The sequence below is a fragment of the Diaphorina citri genome, unplaced genomic scaffold, assembly GCF_000475195.1.
Source record: "Diaphorina citri unplaced genomic scaffold, Diaci psyllid genome assembly version 1.1 scaffold12, whole genome shotgun sequence".
Lineage (NCBI taxonomy): Eukaryota > Metazoa > Arthropoda > Insecta > Hemiptera > Psyllidae > Diaphorina > Diaphorina citri.
The window spans coordinates 437,113-459,628 of record NW_007377451.1 but is presented as its reverse complement, the minus strand read 5'-3'; the positions used below and the strand labels follow the sequence as shown (position 1 = coordinate 459,628).

Here is a 22,516-nt window from a genome sequence, read left to right as displayed (position 1 = left end):
AGCACCATCACCATTCAACCTTCGCGCCTCTAGTAACATCTGATGATGTCTTAGCTCCCCCGATGTCATGTTTCGTGAAAGTTCTTGAGATTCGTCACGTTGCGGAAGATGATTTTGATGGTGGTCCTACAAGTAGTGTTCACAGTTCCGCCAGACCTCATGACGAAGATATAATTAGACCTCATAGTCAGGGAAACATAAGTTATACTCTGCCCTTGGAAGAATTGGATAATGCTTTCAGTAATTTCAGTGAGATTAGACTGAGGGACACGAATGGTGAATTCCCAAATCAATTAAATGAAGATTGATGTGACGTGCTATGACTTCGATAATAAAGTTCAATTTTCATTTTACCAAGCAAGTGTTCAATTCAGACCCAAATGGCAATCTTGTTTTATATGGGTATAAAGTTCTGTTTTTTTTTAGTGATATGGGTTTTTACCTCCGTTCAGGGACAAGCTATCCAATCCATCCGCCTCCTCACATGAACCTCACCCAGTCTGAGGTCGGAAAAACCAACAGCACTCGAGTTGCACATCAGACGATCATCAGTCGCAACCACGCGCAACATTGATTAGCTTGACTGGTACACCACCGCGCAGTCTAAACAAGGTCTTATTTATTTTCATAGGTAGGGTTTACAAATATGCAAATACGAGTATAAATATAAACCTTCTTTAAATTTAAAAATAAAAAATCTGGTGTGAACATCACACGACTTTCTATTACACTAAACTTAACTGTAAGTCGGACAGTTCTAAAAGTTTCACCATTCGATTCGGCGTGAAAAATCCCATGGGATCAACTATTGCTTGACTGGTACACCACCGCACCGTTGTGCTGTACGCTGAGTTAACTAGTGACCAATTTGAACTGCATCTATCAATAAACTATAGGGTATTTTCTACAGTACAAACGCTGAGTTAACTAGTGACCAATTTGAACTGCATCTATCAATAAACTATAGGGGTATTTTCTACAGTACATACGCTGAGTTAACTAGTGACCAATTTGAACTGCATCTATCAATAAACTATAGGGGTATTTTCTACAGTACATATCATGTTAACTCTACATGTATGTTGTCCATAATGAGACTCTTTGATCCACCTGAGTTCTCACAAAAATCCAAAGTGTCTTTCAACATAAGACTCTACTTCTGGGGGTAATAATATAGGTATTAAGGAATAGTTCAGCTCTCATTGTCCCTAATATGGTTCCTCTTTGATTCACCTGAGTTCTCACAAAAATCCAAAGTGTCTTTCAACATAAGACTCTACTTCTGGGGGTAATAATATGGGTATTAAGGAATAGTTCAGCTCTCATTGTCCCGAATATGGTTCAGAAACTTCATTCATACTAACATGTCACCATCCAATGCAACAAGCCCAGTGATTGACATTCTGAGTAAGTTTATCCTCAGCTTAGCATTAGCATTGTATCCTTGCTTTTCTGTCATATCTCATTTTTCATTGTAGACAAGATGGAGGAAAAGATGAAGAAAACGAAGAAGAAAGAGGAGGAGGAGGAAGAAGAGGAGGAGAAGACGAAGGAGACCCCTCATCTTCTCTCTCTCTCTCTCTCTCTCTCTCTCTCTCTCTCTCTCTCTCTCTCTCTCTCGTTTTTTACAGTCACCGAAGCCCGTTTAAATATTGGCAATTGAAATACGATGATGGAAGGGTCTAACACACCTTAGTACTAACCTTTTCACTATTTGAACAACCCTGTATCACAAGTCTTACGATGTTTACCAAGGTTTGAATACTTCTGATTAAGGATTAAGGTTACCAATTATTTTACTCGAGAATAAAAGAGAAAAAGTTTACTCAAAGAGAGTGGATCACTAAACTTGTTGGACAAAACGTAATAAACTACGGGATAAAAATGTAAAACTTGGAAAAGACTTGGAAGAGTAAATGAATGGGGCGGGTTGAAAAAAAAAATGAGAAGTTCTATGAGAGAAAAAATGTCTGAGGGGTAAAAAAAGGAGAGTTTTTTATTCAACTTTTGATTGACTACAAAAATTTGATTATGCGCCTTAAGCACAGCGAACGTTGGAGCCGAAGGTTGGTGGTTCGACTTCAAGTCGTATAAAATTTACCACAGTGTTCTAATGGGAGAAAGATGGTTTGTTCCATACCTGCTTGACGTATTTACCATTGACAACGTCTTTGCTCTTGATTTGAATTCCCACCACAAATGTTCAAGCATATCTGATAGGCCGCTTGACAAACGGATTGTCAAGCAAGAATAAGCTTTAACGTTTGTGGCGGAAAAAAGATCATAGGCAAGAAGCAGCCTGAAATGCCGCCTGTCGCCTGTTGCTTGATGAAAGAAAACTTGGAAAAGACTTGGAAGAGTAAATGAATGGGGCGGGTTGAAAAAAAAATGAGAAGTTCTATGAGAGAAAAAAAGTCTGAGGGTTAAAAAAAGGAGAGTTTTTTATTCAACTTTTGACGACAACGACTACAAAAATTGATTATGCGCCTTAAGCACAGCGAACGTTGGAGTCGAAGGTTGGTGGTTCGACTTCAAGTCGTATAAAATTTACCACAGTGTATTAATGGGAGAAAGATGGTTTGTTCCATACCTGCTTGACGTAATTACCATCATTGACAACGTCTTTGCTCTTGATCTGAATTCCCACCACAAATGTTCAAGCATATCTGATAGGCCGCTTGACAAACGGATTGTCAAGCAAGAATAAGCTTGAACGTTCTCTTTCTATCTCTCTCCCACTCCCTTACACCTAGTACTATATCCATCTCTCTCCCACTCCCATACATCTAATACCCTTTCCATCTCTCCCTCACTTCCATACATCTCCTTTCTGTTCTCATCTCCCTCCCTCTCTCTCTCTTCCTCTTCCTCTTTCTCTAGTTCTCTCTCTCTCCCTCTCTTACCATTCCATTATCTATTTCTCTCCAACCTATAGTGGTTCCTCTGCCTTATCTATTTCCCTTTCTCTCTCTCCACTCATTTCTCGTATAGTTTTTTCTCTCTCCCTCCCCTTCATGGTTCTATTTCCTCTTTCTCCTTCTAGTTTTCTTTCTTCTTATGATTTCATTTGTTTATCTAACATCGTGTTTTTCCTTCAATCTTGTCTACTCCTCCTCCTCTCCTTCTTATGTGACTCGTCCTTCTCTTTTCCCTTCTTCTCAATTTCATCATCACAGGTGTCCTCAAGTAAGATTAATTCCCTTTTTAATATTTTTTGTCCCAATACTCAGAAAAAGTTGTCTTATTTACCTGGGGCCTTGATGTCCACTATTGTCCACGTACTTCTAAAGTTCTAAAGCTGTGTCCACACATAGTCGACCGGCCATTGATTGACATCGATCGATGTTGACTGAACTTTCCACACTGCCTCGACAACATAGATTCACCTCGTCGATCGACAGCGATCAACGGCCGGTCCACCATGTTTGGACACACCTTAACAGATTCACTCTAACCTCAATTCTATCTTCTCTGATTCCAGTAACGACGTAATTACCATTGACAACGTCTTTGCTCTTGATTTGAATTCCCACCACAAATGTTCAAGCATACTTGATAGGCCGCTTGACAAACGGCAAGAATAAGCTTGAACGTTTGTGGCGGAAAAAAGATTATAGGCAATAAACAGCCTGAAATGCCGCCTGTCGCCTGTTGCTTGATGAAAATTCAATCCCTAAACCTGATTCAACCTGCCTGTTACTGTCCGCCACAGACATTCAAGCAAATTGATGAAAGTTCAGTCCCTAAACCTGATTCAACCTGCCTGTTACTGTCCGCCACAGACATTCAAGCAAATCAAGCATGCTAGCTAGAAAACATAAGCTTATTGATTGAGCAAATTTTTCAGAAAAAAAAATGGGGTCGGCCATTTCAAAAAATAGGGTCCTCATATCCCTATTTAGGGACGTGTGGTCTGTTCCAAGAACGACTCTGCACTGTTCACTTCTCAGCTTCTCACGACAGTCGTACCCTGTGTCATTAGCAAGTTTTTGCAACCAAAATTAGTGTCCCAACTGAACATTTTAAAGTTTGACGCAAACTCATTTCTGCACATGCGCAGGAATGAGTTTGCGTCAAATACGTTAAAGAGTTTAATTAAGGATTAAGGGGACAATAGGTAGTTCAAGGAGTCGCTAATTTTGGTTTTCAAAAACTCTCTACTCTCTATTATTTTCTGTGCGAGGATTGTGAAGTGCAGAATATGACCTAAACACAATGTTGTAGAATACATACTAGGTACCTTGGTAGATAGAATGATAGGTAGGTGCTTCCTCTATTTGGATTAATTGGGGGTTATGTCGGTATTATGATGAACTTTGCACTTTTGACCCACATAAAAGATCAAAGTGTAATGTTCGCCAGAACTATAAAATCATAATTGTTATGAGAATTTCGATTCGTCTGCTTTTCCAACAAGGCAGTGGAATAACTTTCCTTTCAAGTTGAAAGTTATTTGAATAACGCCCGACAACCTTCGGGAAACGATGAACTTTGCACTTTTGACCCACATAAAAGATCAAAGTGTAATGTTCGCCAGAACTATAAAATCATAATTGTTATGAGAATTTCGACTCGTCTGCTTTTCCAACAAGGCGGTGGAATAACTTTCCTTTCAAGTTGAAAGTTATTTGAATAACCCCCGACGACCTTCGGGAAAGTTGATTAGCTTAGCTGTCTATACGAGGATAATGTATTAGATCGTTAAGTTGGTTAAATATTAGGTCGAATTTAGTTTGTTTCTTTTCTGTTGATGGATAATTGAGATGGTATGTAGTCTTTTCAAAGTGTTATTTGTGCCTAGCCTTTTCAATTTCAAGGAATTAGTTAATTTTAAATCTGGAAAATTCGGTGTGTTTACCTTGAACTTTGAAAAAAAGACTGAAAACGCAGATAAAAGTTATGTAGGGTTCACAGATATTCAGTAAATCATTTATTTACACCTAATCCGGAACAATGCGAAAATCCGGAACAATGCCTTAAAATTATTGGCTTGTGTACCTACGAGTTCTTCTGTTATACTTTTTCGTGTTTTTATAAAAAAGCTAAAACAGGGAACAAAAATTATATTTTTTTATCTAGAAACGAAACGCAGGAATGACATCCGCGGCGTCATTCCTCTCCGATCTTTTCTCCATGGAGGAGATCGCCATTGAGCAAGATCTGACCTGGACCGACTGTTTATATCTGGGCATCCTCTTCACCACCATCCTACTTCTGGTGACCTGCACCAACATCATGTACTGCAAATGCCAAAGCAACCTCTCAACTCAGATCACCCCCACTCTAGCTACAGTAACAATAGACTTATACAAAATGAAGTTCCTCTAGTATGCCGTAAGGTACCTATATTTAGAAAGCTAGAAACAAAGCTAACGAATAAGTTTAAAATTGGTTAATTCTCCAAATGGCGAATTGTGTTAGACATTTCCTTTCAGCAAAAGTTTCTTGTTTCTAGTTCCTAGCTATTCCTAAGTGATTAACTTCCGGAATGATACAAAAGTTCAGGGAGAAATTGGACTGAAATATTAAGAAAGAAATTGGACTCACTACTCACTAAATCACTTGAGTCAATAATCAACTGAGTGATAGGTCCTAGACATTTTAGTTATGAGACTGTTGAAATATTGGATTAATTCTCCAAATGGCGAATTGTGTTAGACATTTCCTTTCAGCAAAAGTTTCTTGTTTCTAGTTCCTAGCTATTCCTAAGTGATTAAGTTCCGGAATGATACAAAAGTTCAGGGAGAAGTTGGACTGAAATTAAGAAAGAAATTGGACTCACTAAATCACTTGAGTCCATTGAGTCAATAATCAACTGAGTGATAGTTCCTAGACATTTTAGTTATGAGACTGTTGAAATATTGGAACAACCTGCCCTCCCTTTACAGTCTAAATACAGCACTATACTTAAGTATATTTACTTATGTTGATAACTGCCAAAAATATACATATATACCAGGCATGTCAAACTCAAAATGTATAGAGGGCCATTTTAGCTTAATTAGCTTGGAGGGTAACTTGTCTGTGTCTGCCTTGTAAGCACTAGGTGGTGGGTTCGATTCTCACCTACGCCAGATTTTATCGTAAACAGGTTGTCTCTCGGTACGGCCGGGTTTCTCCTATCCTGTCCTCCTTCTCTCCTAACTGGCTCATGTCTTCGCTTTCGGGACGATAAGACCTTAGCCGTTACAGTTCGCTCTATCAAACCTCTAGAAATATCTTCAAAAAATCAGAACTGAATTCTTACTAGAACCTTGAAAAAAACTTAACTCAACACGGAGCAAAATTTTCAAATGTTCACTGGAAGAAAAAAGTCTCTCTCTTTTTTTTACAATATTACAGAAGCAATAAGAAAATGTATAATTTAAGGAGGAGACTTTCTTTATTTAAATCAGCATATATTATCCAATGTCAGCCCCAGACCCAGTGGTACTGAAGACGTCAAAAACAAACACATCTCCTCGGAAATTTTAACGCGCCAAGAACAATGGAGAAATCCTTGTACAAAATTACATTACAATATGACACTTGGCTGAAACATACTAACAATAGACTTATACAAAATGAAGTTCCTCTAGTATGCCCTCAGACCCAGTGGTACTGAAGACGTCAAAAACAAACACATCTCCTCGGAAAGTTTAACGCGCCAAGAACAATGGAGAAATCCTTGTACAAAATTACATTACAATATGACACTTGGCTGAAACATACTTAACAATAGACTTATACAAAATGAAGTTCCTCTAGTATGCCGTAGCTTTTCTGTCATATCTCATTTTTCATTGTAGACAAGATGGAGGAAAAGAAGAAGAAAACGAAGAAGAAAGAGGCTTTTCTGTCATATCTCATTTTTCATTGTAGACAAGATGGAGGAAAAGAAGAAGAAAACGAAGAAGAAAGAGGAGGAGGAGAAGAAGGAAGATGAGGAGGAGAAGAAGACGAAGGAGGACGAAGCACGAAGAAGGAGAGGAGGAAAAGAATATCATTCATGTCAAAAAGTCTCCTCTCATGTATAATGTAGACTTTGGTGACAATATCGCATATATAAGAAGGAGAGGAGGAAAAGAATATCATTCATGTCAAAAAGTCTCCTCTCATGTATAATGTAGACTTTGGTGACAATATCGCATATATGAAGCCCTTATTTGCCTTGCTTCAATTTCACCGGAAGACAATGATTATCCTTCTGAATAAATAACAACAAAACATTATGACTGGGAGGAGGATGATGGGATAATGTTCGTTCTCGGAACGGCTGGCTTTCTCCTATCCTGTCTTCCTTTTCTCTTCGATTTCGGGACGATAAGACCATAGGAGTTACAGTTCCCTCTGTCAAACCTCTTAAAAAAAAAAATCTTTAAATCATGTCATACACTGCCTACCTATCTCTCTCTTTTTTTACAATATTACAGAAGCAATAAGAAAATGTATAATTTAAGGAGCAGACTTTCTTTATATAAATCAGCATATATTATCCAATGTCAGCCCCAGACCCAGTGGTACTGAAGACGTCAAAAACAAACACATCTCCTCGGAAAGTTTAACGCGCCAAGAACAATAGAGAAATCCTTGGACAAAATTACATTACAATATGACACTTGGCTGAAACATACTAACAATAGACTTATACAAAATGGTTTATACAAAATGAAGTTCCTCTAGTATGCCCTAGGTACCTAGTGCCTTGCTTCAATTTCACCGGAAGACAATGATTATCCTTCTGAATAAATAACAACAAAACATTATGACTGGGAGGAGGAGGAGGAGGCTGAGTTGTAGAGATATGATGGAAAGTAAAAGGATGAAATCTGGCAAAGAAAGTCTGGCGGCTGGCGACTCTTTAGAAAGTAATGTTTTAAACTAAATAAGTAAATACTAACATAGGGCTTTCAGCGCAGGAATACCGATGCCACCTTTATTTACATGACGATGACAGTTCTTTTTCTTCTACGAGAACGATAATATAGACGAGAATGTTATCTTCAAGAAGTTATGGTTAACCGAACGAAGCGAGTTTTATAAAGATGTATCCACACATAGTCGAAGGCCGTCGATCGACGAGGTGAATCTGTGTTGTTAAGACAGTTAAGTAAAAATGTAAAGAAAAAAAAGTCATAAATATTAAAAATAAAAAAAAAATACTGTTTCAGTTGACATCGATCGATAGCCGTTGACTATGTGCGAACACAGCTTAAAGGCGCTATTAGGGCGTAATTACACCGAGGCAACATGTATCAATATGTTACATGCTTCAGGTAATCAGCTAGTTTTAGTTCAGAGATTGATCAATGTCGCTCAACCATAGTGTGGACGGTGAAGAACAGAAACAGATCTCTCTCTCTCTCTCTCTCTCTGTCTCTCTCTCTCTTTCTCTCTCTCTCTCTCTCTCTCTCTCTCTCTCTCTCTCTCTCTCTCTCTCTCTCTCTCTCTCTCTCTCTCTCTCTCTGCTTACTACTGACCCATGAATTCTAATAAATTCCAGACTCTGTCAAGTCGGGAATTTTTTTGAAAAATTCAGAGGAAGAGAAAATGAGGATGAAAGTTTCCTACCTAGAAAAAAAAAGGTTGAGATTTTTTTTTAAAAAAAAGTAATTTGTTACTGAAGAATTTCAGGACGAGTATGAGCAAAGGTCAAGGTATGTTTACGTATCTACCATTTTTTTTTTTTTTTTTTTTTCGAATTACGATAGTTGATAACCAAGGAAGTTCAAATGCCATATTGCCTTGGCGCCATACTATTTTGCCATATTTTAGCGAAATTTGGGAAAATGCCATAAAAATCCTAATAAGTGCCATGTTGCCATGTTTTTTATTGACATATTTTGGAAAAATAAGTGCCATATTCTGAACTTCTCTGTTGATAACTGATAAGGTGTTAAGATACAGACTTGCAGAGGCACAGAAAGTAGGTACAGACTACTGAAAACAGATTTAGAGTAGTATGGGAAAGAAAGGAATGGAAGAGAATGGGAGAAGTGTATGCATGTGTTTGGCTTAGAAATAGTTAATAGTTAGTTCAAATAGGTTGATATTAGAAAATAGTTGTTTCTAACTACTTTAACTATTACTAATCTAATATAGGATGTATAAGCAATGTAGGATATTGCCAGTGCCCTGAATCGCCGGGGTGTGGGGCCTCGCATCCCTCCGAAATTTCGTAAATATGTAGGACACCACTTCCCCTCTTCCCCCTTTTTACAATCATTATGTAGGACACTCTAAAGTTAGCAGTAATTATGTATTTATGTCGCACACTCTACCCTTACAGTACGTAATAATTATGTATTTATGTTTTTTATAATGTAGAACACCTCTCTACCACTTCTCTTCTACATTTCATAATTATGTCACACGACACTCAGCACCATACAGATGACTCCGATGGAGAGGGTAGTTACCATAGTTACAGATCCCATGGTATTGGTGTGGCATGTGGTATTGCCGACGCCGACGGTATTGGAGCTACACCAACATCCAGCTACCACAGCCTAAGATCTCTCTTCAAGGAGTCGCTAATTTTGGTTTTCAAAAACTCTCTACTCTCTATTATTTTCTGTGCGAGGATTGTGAAGTGCAGAATATGACCTAGACACAATGTCGTAGAATACTTAGGTACCTTGGTAGATAGAATGATAGCTAGGTGCTTCCTCTATTTGGATTAATTGGGGGTTATGACGGTATTATGATGAACTTTGCACTTTTGACCCACATAAAAGATCAAAGTGTAATGTTCGCCAGAACTATAAAATCATAATTGTTATGGGAATTTCGATTCGTCTGCTTTTCCAACATGGCGGTGGAATAACTTTCCTTTCAAGTTGAAAGTTATTTGAATAACGCCCGACGACCTTCGGGAAAGTTGATTAGCTTAGCTGTCTATGCGAGGATATTGTATTAGGTAGGTATTAGATCGTTAAGTTGGTTAAATATTAGGTCGAATTTAGTTTGTTCCTTTTCTGTTGATGGATAATTGAGATGGTATGTAGTCTTTTCAAAGTGTTATTTGTGCCTAGCCTTTTCAATTTCAAGGAATTAGTTAATTTTAAATCTGGAAAATTCGGTGTGTTTACCTTGAACTTGGAAAAAAAAGATGAAAACGCAGATAAAAGTTATGTAGGGTTCACAGATATTCAGTAAATTATTTATTTACACCTAATCCGGAACAATGCATCAAAGTGTTATTTGTGCCTAGCCTTTTCAATTTCAAGGAATTAGTTAATTTTAAATCTGGAAAATTCGGTGTGTTTACCTTGAACTTAGAAAAAAAGACTGAAAACGCAGATAAAAGGTATGTAGGGTTCACAGATAGGTATTCAGTAAATTATTTATTTACACCTAATCCGGAACAATGCGAAAATCCGGAACAATGCCTTAAAATTATTGGCTTGTGTACCTATGAGTTCTTCTGTTATACTTTTTTGTGTTTTTATAAAAAAGCTAAAACAGGGAACAAAAATTATATTTTTTATCTAGAAACGAAACCCAGGAATGACATCCGCGGCGTCATTCCTCTCCGATCTTTTCTCCATGGAGGAGATCGCCATTGAGCAAGATCTGACCTGGACCGACTGTTTATATCTGGGCATCCTCTTCACCACCATCCTACTTCTGGTGACCTGCACCAACATCATGTACTGCAAATGCCAAAGCAACCTCTCAACTCAGATCACCCCCACTCTAGCTACAGACTTGCTACAGACGAACTTCCGAGCGTTGGTCCCCCACTTTCTAACGCGTCAGGCAGCAACGGAACAGTTCCCAAGGTCAATGTCCATCACTGGAAGCCTTCCGAGTGTGAACCCTGCTTACAGAGGCCCTCTCAGGTCCAGGACTTTGGGCAGTTCCGCTTTTCACGGATTCCCGGCCTATAGTTCTCACCGAATAGATCATTGGCTCAACTACGACACTCAGCACCATACAGATGACTCCGATGGAGAGGGTAGTTACCATAGTTACAGATCCCATGGTATTGGTGTGGCATGTGGTATCGCCGACGCCGACGGTATTGGAGCTACATCAACATCCAGCTACCACAGCCTAAGATCTCTTATCGCCGATGACGATGTAGATTCAAATTATCACAGCTTACGATCACAACTTGCTTCTGGAGATGATTTTGACTCGAATAACCACAGGCTGAGATCAGAAAACGTTGCGGAAGATGATTTTGATGGTGGTCCTACAAGTAGTGTTCACAGTTCCGCCAGACCTCATGACGAAGATATAATTAGACCTCAGAGTCAGGGAAACATAAGTTATACTCTGCCCTCGGAAGAATTGGATAATGCTTTCAGTAATTTCAGTGAGATTAGACTGAGGGACACGAATGGTGAATTCCCAAATCAATTAAATGAAGATTGATGTGACGTGCTATGACTTCGATAATAAAGTTCAATTTTCATTTTACCAAGCAAGTGTTCAATTCAGTCCCAAATGGCAATCTTGTTTTATATGGGTATAAAGTTCTGTTTTTTTAGTGATATGGGTTTTTACCTCCGTTCAGGGACAAGCTATCCATCCGCCTCCTCACATGAACCTCACCCAGTCTGAGGTCGGAAAAACCAACAGCACTCGAGTTGCACATCAGACGATCATCAGTCGCAACCACGCGCAACATTGATTAGCTTGACTGGTACACCACCGCACCGTTGTGCTGTACGCTGAGTTAACTAGTGACCAATTTGAACTGCATCTATCAATAAACTATAGGGTATTTTCTACAGTACAAATCATGTTAACTCTACGTGTATGTTGTCCATAATGAGACTCTTTGATTCACCTGAGTTCTCACAAAAATCCAAAGTGTCTTTCAACATAAGACTCTACTTCTGGGGGTAATAATATAGGTATTAAGGAATAGTTCAGCTCTCATTGTCCCTAATATGGTTCAGAAACTTCATTCATACTAACATGTCACCATCCAATGCAACAAGCCCAGTGATTGACATTCTGAGTAAGTTTATCCTCAGCTTAGCATTAGCATTGTATCCTTGCTTTTCTGTCATATCTCATTTTTCATTGTAGACAAGATGGAGGAAAAGATGAAGAAAACGAAGAAGAAAGAGGAGGAGGAGGAAGAAGAGGAGGAGAAGACGAAGGAGAACGAAGCACGAAGAAGGAGAGGAGGAAAAGAATATCATTCATGTCAAAAAGTCTCCTCTCATGTATAATGTAGACTTTGGTGACAATATCGCATATATGAAGCCCTTATTTGCCTTGCTTCAATTTCACCGGAAGACAATGATTATCCTTCTGAATAAATAACAACAAAACATTATGACTGGGAGGAGGAGGAGGAGGAGGAGGAGGCTGAGTTGTAGAGATATGATGGAAAGTAAAAGGATGAAATCTGGCAAAGAAAGTCTGGCGGCTGGCGACTCTTTAGAAAGTAATGTTTTAAACTAAATAAGTAAATACTAACATAGGGCTTTCAGCGCAGGAATACCGATGCCACCTTTATTTACATGTGACGATGACAGTTCTTTTTCTTCTACGAGAACGATAAAGACGAGAATGTTATCTTCAAGAAGTTATGGTTAACCGAACGAAGCGAGTTATAAAGATGTGTCCACACATAGTCGAAGGCCGTCGATCGACGAGGTGAATCTATGTTGTTAACGCTTCCTGGCTTCCAGGACTTTGCATTCATGTTCTGGGAATGGCACCGGAATGTTCGCGATATGCCCAATGTAGCTGCACAATGTGACATGCTTGGAAAAAAAAAAAAGAAAAAAAAAATGGGGTCGGCCATTTCAAATAATAGGGTCCTCATATCCCTATTTAGGGACGTGTGGTCTGTTCCAAGTACGACTCTGCACTGTTCACTTCTCAGCTTCTCACGACAGTCGTACCCTGTGTCATTAGCGAGTTTTTGCAACCAAAATTAGTGTCCCAACTGAACATTTTAATTTAAAAAAAAAAAAAAAAAAATACTGTTTCAGTTGACATCGATCGATAGCCGTTGACTATGTGCGAACACAGCTTAAAGGCACTATTAGGGCGTAATTACACCGGGGCAACACGTATATCAATATGTTACATGCTTCAGGTAATCAGTTAGTTTTAGTTCAGAGATTGATCAATGTCGCTCGACCATAGGTGTGGACGCTGATGAACAGATCTCTCTCTCTCTCTATCTCTCTCTTTCTCCCTCTCTCTCTCTCTTTCTCTCTCTCCCTCCCTCTCTCTCTCTCTCTCTCTCTCTCTCTCTCTCTGCTTACTACTGACCCATGAACTCTAATAAATTCCAGACTCTGTCCAGATGGGAATTTTTTCGAAAAATTCAGAGGAGGAAGAGAAAATGAGGATGAAAGTTTCCTACATGGAAAAAGAAGGGGAAAAGGTTGAAAAAAGTAATTTGTTACTGAAGAATTTCAGGATGAGTATGAGCAAAGGTCAAGGTAGGTTATCTACCATTTTTTTTCCCATGGAATTACGATAGGTACTTGATAACTGATAAGGTGGTAAGGTACAGACTTACAGAGGCTATTTTGAAAATTTGGACCGATTGCAATACTTTCTCATTACCTTGTATAGGTTCCCTATACGTAAGGGTAATAGAAAGTAAAAATATAGTAAAAAAAAAAAAAACAAAGAGAAGAGGAAAGAATAGGGAAGGAAGAAAAAGAAGGGACAGGAGAAGGAGATGAAAACGAATAAGAAGAAATACCTATTAGGTCAAGAAGAAGGCAAAGAAGAATAAGAAGGAATATGACAATGAAAAGAAACATACCTACCTAGATAATAATATGAAGAACGGGAGAGAACGTATGAACAAGGAAATATTCGAGGGGAAGAATATTTATGTGAAGAAGAAAAAGAAGAGGAAAAAGAGAAAAAAGAGGAAGAAGAAAAAGAAGAAGAAGAAGCAAGGGGTAGACAATATCTTTTTCTCCTATTTACTATCCATGTGTTTGCTCCATCATCAGAATAAATGAATATCAATGTCGACTTTCATGAGCCTCTTCAGTTCAGGGGTTGAGAGTTCGATTCCCACTCTCGTCACAATACGATCAACTGGTTAAATATTTTCCGCGTGTTTGATAACGAGGGGAAAAGCGAAGAAAATGAGATAGCAGAGACAGAGGGAGATTAAATATTACGAGATTACGAGAAGAGATAGAGGAAGAATAAAAATTTAGAAATGGAAAAGGAACAAAATGAACAGAAGGAAATCAGAATCACAACACGATAGAAAAAGAGGAGGAGAAAAGGAAATACATAATAATAATAAAAAGTAGACCAAAGAGACTCAGAAAAAAAAAGAGATAAAATAAATAGGTAAGTACGTCTAGGTATAAGACGGTACGAAAGGGAAAGAAAGAGAGGAGAGAAGAAGATGCTTACATACCTACGCGCAAATGAAAAGGAAGACGAAAGAGGAGAAAAATAAACAGGAAAATCAAAAAAAGAACATACATAGTTAGTAGACATCAAAAAGAACATAGTAGACATCAAAAACAACATGGTAGACATCAAAAACAACATGGTAGACACCAAAAAGGATACAGTAGATATCAAAACACTCAACCACCATGTTTTCATTAGAAGTATTAAGAGTATCCAGGATGCCTTCAGCGGAGCGGAACCTCTATCTGATGTAATAAAATGAAATGGAATGTGTGGTGAACACAGAACACACACTGAGAGAAAAAAATATAGCTAATATAAGAGAAAACAAAAGCTAAGAGATAGGCAAAAAGCACAATAAGCATAATATAAAGGAGGAGGAGGAGGAGGAAACAAGGATGAGAAAAGAGAAAAATATATAGCTAATAGAAGAGAAAACAAAAGCTAAGAGATAGGCAAAAAGCACAATAAGCATAATATAAAGGAGGAGGAGGTAACAAGGATGAGGAAGAGGAGGAGGAAGAAGGAGGAGAAGGAAGAGTCCCCAAAACAATAATATTATCATCTCAAAAGTGTCATAAAACCAGAAATAAAAAGGCGGAGAAGACAAGGAAATATATTTTATGAAAACCCGTGACATCAAGATGTGAAGGCAAGAAGAAGACGAAGAAGAAGGACGAGGAATAGGAGAAAAGAAGAGAAAGGGAGGACAAAGAGAATAGAATGGAATGCATCAAGATGTGAAGGCAAGAAGAAGACGAAGAAGAAGGACGAGGAATAGGAGAAAAGAAGAGAAAGGGAGGACAAAGAGAATAGAATATACCTTGTTTATCCTGCCAGAAGAATAAGAAGGAATATGACAATGAAAAGAAAAAGAAACATACCTACCTACCTAGATAATAATATGAAGAACGGGAGAGAACGTATGAACAAGGAAATATTCGAGGGGAAGAATATTTATGTGAAGAAGAAGAAAAAGAAGAGAAAAAAGAGGAAGAAGAAAAAGAAGAAGAAGCAAGGGGTAGACAATATCTTTTTTTCCTATTTACTATCCATGTGTTTGCTCCATCATCAGAATAAATGAATATCAATGTCAACTTTCATGAGCCTCTTCAGTTCAGGTATTGAGAGTTCGATTCCCACTCTCGTCACAATACGATCAACTGGTTAAATATTTTCCGCGTGTTTGATAACGAGGGAAAAAGCGAAGAAAATGAGATAGAAGAGACAGAGGAAGATTAAATATTACGAGAAGAGATAGAGGAAGAATTGAAATTCAGAAATGGAAAAGGAACAAAATGAAAAGAAGGAAATCAGAATCACAACACGATAGAAAAAGAGGAGGAGAAAAGGAAATAATATGTACATAATAATAAAAAAAAGTAGACCAAAGAGACTCCGAAAAAAAGAGATAAAATAAATAGGTAAGTACCTACGTCTAATTATAAGACGGTACGAAAGGTCTCCGCTTCTCACGACAGTCGTACCCTGTGTCATTAGCGAGTTTTTGCAACCAAAATTAGTGTCCCAACTGAACATTTTAAAGTTTGACGCAAACTCATTTCTGCACATGCGCAGAAATGAGTTTGCGTCGAATACGTTAAAGAGTTTAATTAAGGATTAAGGGGACAATAGGTAGTTCAAGGAGTCGCTAATTTTGGTTTTCAAAAACTCTCTATTATTTTCTGTGCGAGGATTGTGAAGTGCAGAATATGACCTAAACACAATGTCGTAGAATACTAGGTACCTTGGTAGATAGAATGATGGGTAGGTGCTTCCTCTATTTGGATTAATTGGGGGTTATGACGGTATGTATAAAGAAGTGTAAACTGATGAGAATAAACAGCGCAGAAGAAACAGAATTGACCATTGAAAATGAAAGGAGTTGTAGAGATATGATGGAAAGTAAAAGGATGAAATCTGGCAAAGAAAGTCTGGCGGCTGGCGACTCTTTAGAAAGTAATGTTTTAATTTTTTTGCCATATTTTGGAAAAATAAGTGCCATATTCTGAACTTTTCTGTTGATAACTGATAAGGTGGTAAGGTACAGACTTGCAGAGGCACAGAAAGTACAGACTACTGAAAACAGATTTTCCAAGGTGTAGATAGGTACGAAGTACGTATAAACAAGCTACCTGTTAAAAAGTTCCCGGGAAAAATAAATAATCATCTCTGCTAAAACTTTCTGAAAAAACCACAGAGCACTTAAAAATATTTTTACGTTTTCCCTCTCTCGTAATAGGTTCAAATTTTAGGTTTTAAGAGAATTTTAGGGAACTTTTCAGAGGGGGGGGACGGGGGGTAAAAAACACTTGAGTAAAAAAAGTAGGTAAGTAGATAATGACTTGAAAGTAGATTCCATTATTGAGATACTTATTGGGAAAAATCCTACAATGCTGCAGTGAGCACCAAAGTTGTGACATAATAACACAAAGAAATTGCATTTACCTACATTTTTTTACAAAACAGTTTTTCCAAGGTGTAGATAGGTAGGTACGAAGTACGTATATAAACAAGCTACCTGTTAAAAAGTTCCCGGGAAAAATAAATAATCACCTCTGCCGAAACTTTCTCAAAAAACCACAGAGCACTTAAAAATATTTTTACGTTTTCCCTCTCTCGTAATAGGTTCAAATTTTAGGTTTTAAGAGAATTTTAGGGAACTTTTCAGAGGACAGGGGACGGGGGGTAAAAAACACTTGAGTAAAAAAAGTAGGTAAGTAGATAATGACTTGAAAGTAGATTATTTTTTTCAAAAGAGGAAAAAAAGTCGAGGTCCCCGGATACAAATATTTTGAGGCGAGTTTTACGTTGGTATGTGCGGGTTCTGTCGAAATGGGCACGAGTTTGTCCATCAGTGTCTTGTTTAAAAAATTCTCTTTAAAATTTTCATGTTGAGATTACTTCAAGTACCTACTAAAGAATCTCCCATCTTGTCCAAAATACACTTATGGATAGTTTTGAAAGTGTAAATGGACTAAAACGTCCCGTCCAGGCGTTCCCTCAGAAAGAATTGAGAAGATTTACATTATTGACAACTGCTCAGTGGTAGGTATTACCGTGTGACGGAACCCCCAGAAGTTCTGCCTACAAAGAGAGGATATACCTACATAAGTAGGTATTCAAAAGAGGAAAAAAAGTCGAGGTCCCCGGATACAAATATTTTGAGGCGAGTTTTACGTTGGTATGTGCGGGTTCTGTCGAAATGGGTACGAGTTTGCCCATCAGTGTCTTGATAAAAAATTCTCTTTAAAGTTTTCATGTTGAGATTACTTCAGGTACTAAAGAATCTCCCTTCTAGTCCAAAATACACTTATGGATAGTTTTGAAAGTGTAAATGCACTAAAACGTCCCGTCCAGGCGTTCCCTCAGAAAGAATTGAGAAGATTTACATTATTGACAACTGCTCAGTGGTAGGTATTACCGTGTGACGGAACCCCCAGAAGTTCTGCCTACAAAGAGAGGATATACCTACCTACATAAGTAGGTACAATGTACGTATAGGAATGTATGAACTATGTATAGGTAGGTACCTACCTAAAGCAGAGAGTTTAAAATATTACAACAAAACTCTCTCTCTCCCTTCCTCCCCTCTTTCTCTTTCTTTCTCTACCGCTTTCTCTTTTTTTAGCTTTCACTTCCCCTCTTTTCTCTCTTTTCTTTAATCTCCCTTCTCCTGTACCCTATCTTCTCCCTTTCTCCCGTTTCACTTGTTTCCTTTTCTTCTTCTTCTTCTTCTTCTTCTTATAATGTACGTATAGGTATGTATGAACTATGTATAGGTACCTACCTAAAGCAGAGAGTTTAAAATATTACAACAAAACTCTCTCTCTCCCTTTCTCCCCTCTTTCTTTCTCCACCGCTTTCTCTTTTTTTAGCTTTCACTTCCCCTCTTTTCTCTCTTTTCTTTCATCTCCCTTCTCTTGTATCTTCTTCCCTTTCTCCCGTTTCACCTGTTTCCTTTTCTTCTTCTTCCTCTTCTTCTTCTTCTTCTTCTCCTGTTTTTTCTTCCTCTTCCACTTTATCCTTCAAACGGTCATGGAAATAGTTCTAGAAGGGGAAAGAATGTTCCATCTACTGACGCCATTGTGTTCTTATCTTGAGAGAGAGAGAGAGGGAGAGAAAGAGAAGCAGGAATAGATAGAGAGGGTGACAGAGAAAGAGGAAAATGAGGGAGAAAAAGAAGGGTGGATAAATGAAGAGAAGAAAGGGGTTCATGGAAATAGTTCTAGAAGGGGAAAGAATGTTCCATCTACTGACGCCATTGTGTTCTTATCTTGAGAGAGAGAGAGAGAGAGAGAGGAAGAGAAGCAGGAATAGATGGAGAGGGTGACAGAGAAAGAGGAAAATGAGGGAGAAAAAGAAGGGTGGATAAAGTAAGAGAAGAAAAGGGGAGAAAAAGAGAGAAGGAACGAGAAGGCGGAGGGAGAGAAAATGAGAGAGGTTGAGACAGAGATAAAGAGAAATGGAGAGGAAGGTAGAGGGAAAAAGAGAACAAAGGCTACAGAGGAAAAGGGAAAAGTGAGGGAGACAAAGAAAGAGAGAACTGGATAGGGAGAGAGAGAGAAAAAGAGAGAGAGAGAGAGAGAGAGAGAGAGAGAGAGAGAGAGAGGAAGAGATAGATAAAGAGAAAGAGACAAAGGACACAGAGAGGGAAGAAGGGATGTTTTCTCATCCACAAATTCAGAGCCCGGGAATTTCTGGCTTTCATGTTAGTCAAATAAAATGTCCACCATTTCCACAACCTTGTCATAAGTTTTAAATTTCCTGTGACAGAGCTCTGAGTTTGTGTAGAAAATTATCCATTGTTGCTTTTTCCAGCAATTCCCTCAAAGCCCGGAAAATTTTGGTCCCAGGAATTTAGGGGAACACAGGGAAAAGTGTAACACTTAGGAAGTACACTAGCGAACAAGTGAGGAAGTACACAAGTGTATGTGAAGAGCACCATCACCATTCAACCTTCGCGCCTCTAGTAACATCTGATGATGTCTTAGCTCCCCGGATGTCATGTTTCGTGAAAGTTCTTGAGATTCGTCTTAGTGCGAAGACCACCAACCATACTTAGAAGACATCAAAAAGAACATATACATAGTAGGTAGATATCAAAAATACCTAACCTAGCAGACATCAAAAACAACACAAAATATCAAAAAGAACATAGTAGACATCAAAAAGAACATAGTAGACATCAAAATGAACATAGCAGATAACCAAAAGAACATAGTACACATCTATTTATCTTTGTGCTACGCCAGGACGTGTGAGAAATTCTATAGGATGAACAAAATCGAGTCAAAATAAATTGAAATTTGCATACCTACACACAGCCTAAGTTGAGAAAAAAAGAGTAGGCTGTAAGTATTTTCCAAGTACATTTTCTACTTTTTTTCTCATTTTCATTTTCTTCTTCTTCATCTTCTTCCTCCTCCTCTTCTTCTTCTTCCTCCACCTCCTCCTCCTCTTCTTCTTCATCTTCTTCTTCCTCCTCCTCCTCCTCCTCCTCCTCTTCTTTCTCTTCTTATACTCCTCTTTTTCTCCCTCCTTTTTCCTATGTCTTCGTATCCTTCTCTTCTCCTTTTTCGTCTTCGTATGTCTTCGTATCCTTCTCCTTTTTCGTCTTCGTATGTCTTCGTATCCTTCTCCTTTTTCGTCTTCGTATCTCTTCGTATCCTTCTCCTTTTTCGTCTTCGTATGTCTTCGTATCCTTCTCCTTTTTCGTCTTCCTATATCTTCGTATCATTCCCTTGTCCTCATTTTTTTATAGACAGGACAAAATATTATGACATGAAATGATTAATAGCGTAACACTTAGCTGACACAAAAGCCGTTTTGTAATACTTCCTCTTCATCACCTTCTTTTTTCTACTTCTTCGCCTTCTCCTTCTTCCTAATCCTCTTCTTCTTCTTCTTTTTCTCCTCCTCCTCCTCCGTCAACTTTTCTAATTCTTTTTCCTACTCCTTCGTTTTCTTTTTCACTGTTCTCTACCTCTCTACTTCAATTTCGCACGACTCCCCTTCTTTGTCTCTCAACCTTCTCTCTCCCTCTTTGTCTCTCTCTCTCTCTCTCTCTAACTCTTAGAATAAATTCTCAATACTCGTCACTACGTATTGATCTGAATCCAACCTAGATAATAATATGAAGAACGGGAGAGAACGTATGAACAAGGAAATATTCGAGGGGAAGAATATTTATGTGAAGAAGAAGAAGAAGAAGAAGAAGAAGAAGAAGAAGAAGAAGAAGAAGAAAAAGATGAGAAAAAAGAAGAAGAAGAAGCAGCAAGGAGCAGTCAATATCTTTTTCTCCTATTTACTATCCATGTGTTTGCTCCATCATCAGAATAAATGAATATCAATGTCGACTTTCATGAGCCTCTTCAGTTCAGGTATTGAGAGTTCGATTCCCACTCTCGTCACAATACGATCAACTGGTTAAATATTTTCCGCGTGTTTGATAACGAGGGAAAAAGCGAAGAAAAGGAGATAGAAGAGACAGAGGAAGATTAAATATTACGAGAAGAGATAGAGGAAGAATTGAAATTCAGAAAGGGAAAAGGAACAAAATTAAAAGAAGGAAATCAGAATCACAACACGATAGAAAAAGAGGAGGAGAAAAGGAAATACATAATAATAATAAAAAGTAGACCAAAGAGACTCAGAAAAAAGAGATAAAATAAATAGGTAAGTACGTCTAGTTATAAGACGGTACGAAAGGGAAAGAAAGAGAGGAGAGAAGAAGCTGCTTACAAATCTACGTGCAAATGAAAAGGAAGACGAAAGAGGAGAAAAATAAACAGGAAAATCAAAAAGGAAGCACTAAAGAAAGATGGCGAGAATGAGATCAGAAATGATGGAACAAGGGGGGGGGGATAAAAAGAAAATACAAAGGGTATTTTTTTTTTCATTATTAAATCAAAAGATATAGATTCTTTGATTTGATTGATTCATATATTTGATTGATTACGGATAAGAATTTTTTTTTACTCTCTCTTTGAAATTCCCGCTACCTACCACTGATCTGAATGAAACGAATTTTGAGATCCAGGTCTCAAAATTCACGGTTTGAGACACGGCCGTGGATCCCTAGAGGATTAATTTGGATATCTGCACAAAAAATGAAAATATTTGCAAAAGGGATATTTTATATAGTCTCAATTTTCAGTCTCATTCTGGCAGGATAAACAAGGTATATTCTATTCTATTCTATTCTATTCTAATTACTTTTTCTTTCAATGTTCATGACCTGAAAATCCCCTTGGTTCAAAAGTTCCCACAACTCATTGTTCCGACGGAATGTATTTAGCCGAATAGAATTGAGTCACCTGAAAGAAAGTGCATCCAGACTTATATCTGCACAAGATGGTGAGAACAATGCAAGCGAAGAAGATATTGATGATCCTGAAGTTCTTGAATTAGAACACCAAGTTGAACAGACGATACAACATACTTTTTAATCACCTTGTAAAATGTGTGAACATCAGCGAGCATAACACGCAAAATGTTTTAAAATAAATCTGGCAACAGCGCTATAATTTTTTTCCAGAGAAAGAAAAGAGCCCAAGCCCATCGAGCTATCGAGTTAACGTTTTTCCCTCAAGACTTCAATCCTCATCGATATTTGACGATAAGTGTTGCGATTCGATAAATTGGTTTGATTGATATTCCATTATTTCCATTGTCCATTCCCATAATACCAACGTCATTCACATCTGCTGTTCAAACTTGCCGTTGACATTAACATTAAATATGGTCCTTAGCCCCTTCGTAAGGACTCCTTACTCCTTTCATTATTGCTGGCAATACTCCTTTAATTAAATACGCTTGCCTCGTAAGCAATATTGCTTAGGGTCTTTATAATCCTTTTAATATTATGAATTTATGACACAAATTCTGGAATTTTCATTAAAATCAAGAACAAAATTAATTAATTTCCCATCTTTTGATCCTGACAAGAAAATAATTTCGTTCAGTTCAGGAACTGAACGGCGCCGCCGTTTTGAATCAGGATGAAAAGTGCCGAATTCAAGTACCTACCTGGTTTAGATTATTATTAAATTTATAGATTACAAAAATAAAATTTATTAAAATCAACGAAAAAACTGTTGTATTTTGCTTTTTTTGAACATATGAAACGCTCTCTTTGGGATTTTTTTTTTTTTTTTTTTTTATT

General features: G+C 37.9%; 1 protein-coding gene across 1 annotated transcript; it reads left to right on the top strand.

The window, feature by feature from the left end:
- The first annotated feature begins 5,095 nt into the window (after positions 1-5,095).
- LOC113466358 lies at positions 5,096-11,384 on the top strand. Its single transcript, XM_026821679.1, has 2 exons — positions 5,096-5,228; positions 10,623-11,384. The coding sequence occupies exons 1-2, from the start codon at positions 5,134-5,136 to the stop codon at positions 11,359-11,361; spliced, it is 834 nt and encodes a 277-aa protein (XP_026677480.1). The 5' UTR covers positions 5,096-5,133; the 3' UTR covers positions 11,362-11,384.
- Positions 11,385-22,516: the final 11,132 nt, after the last annotated feature.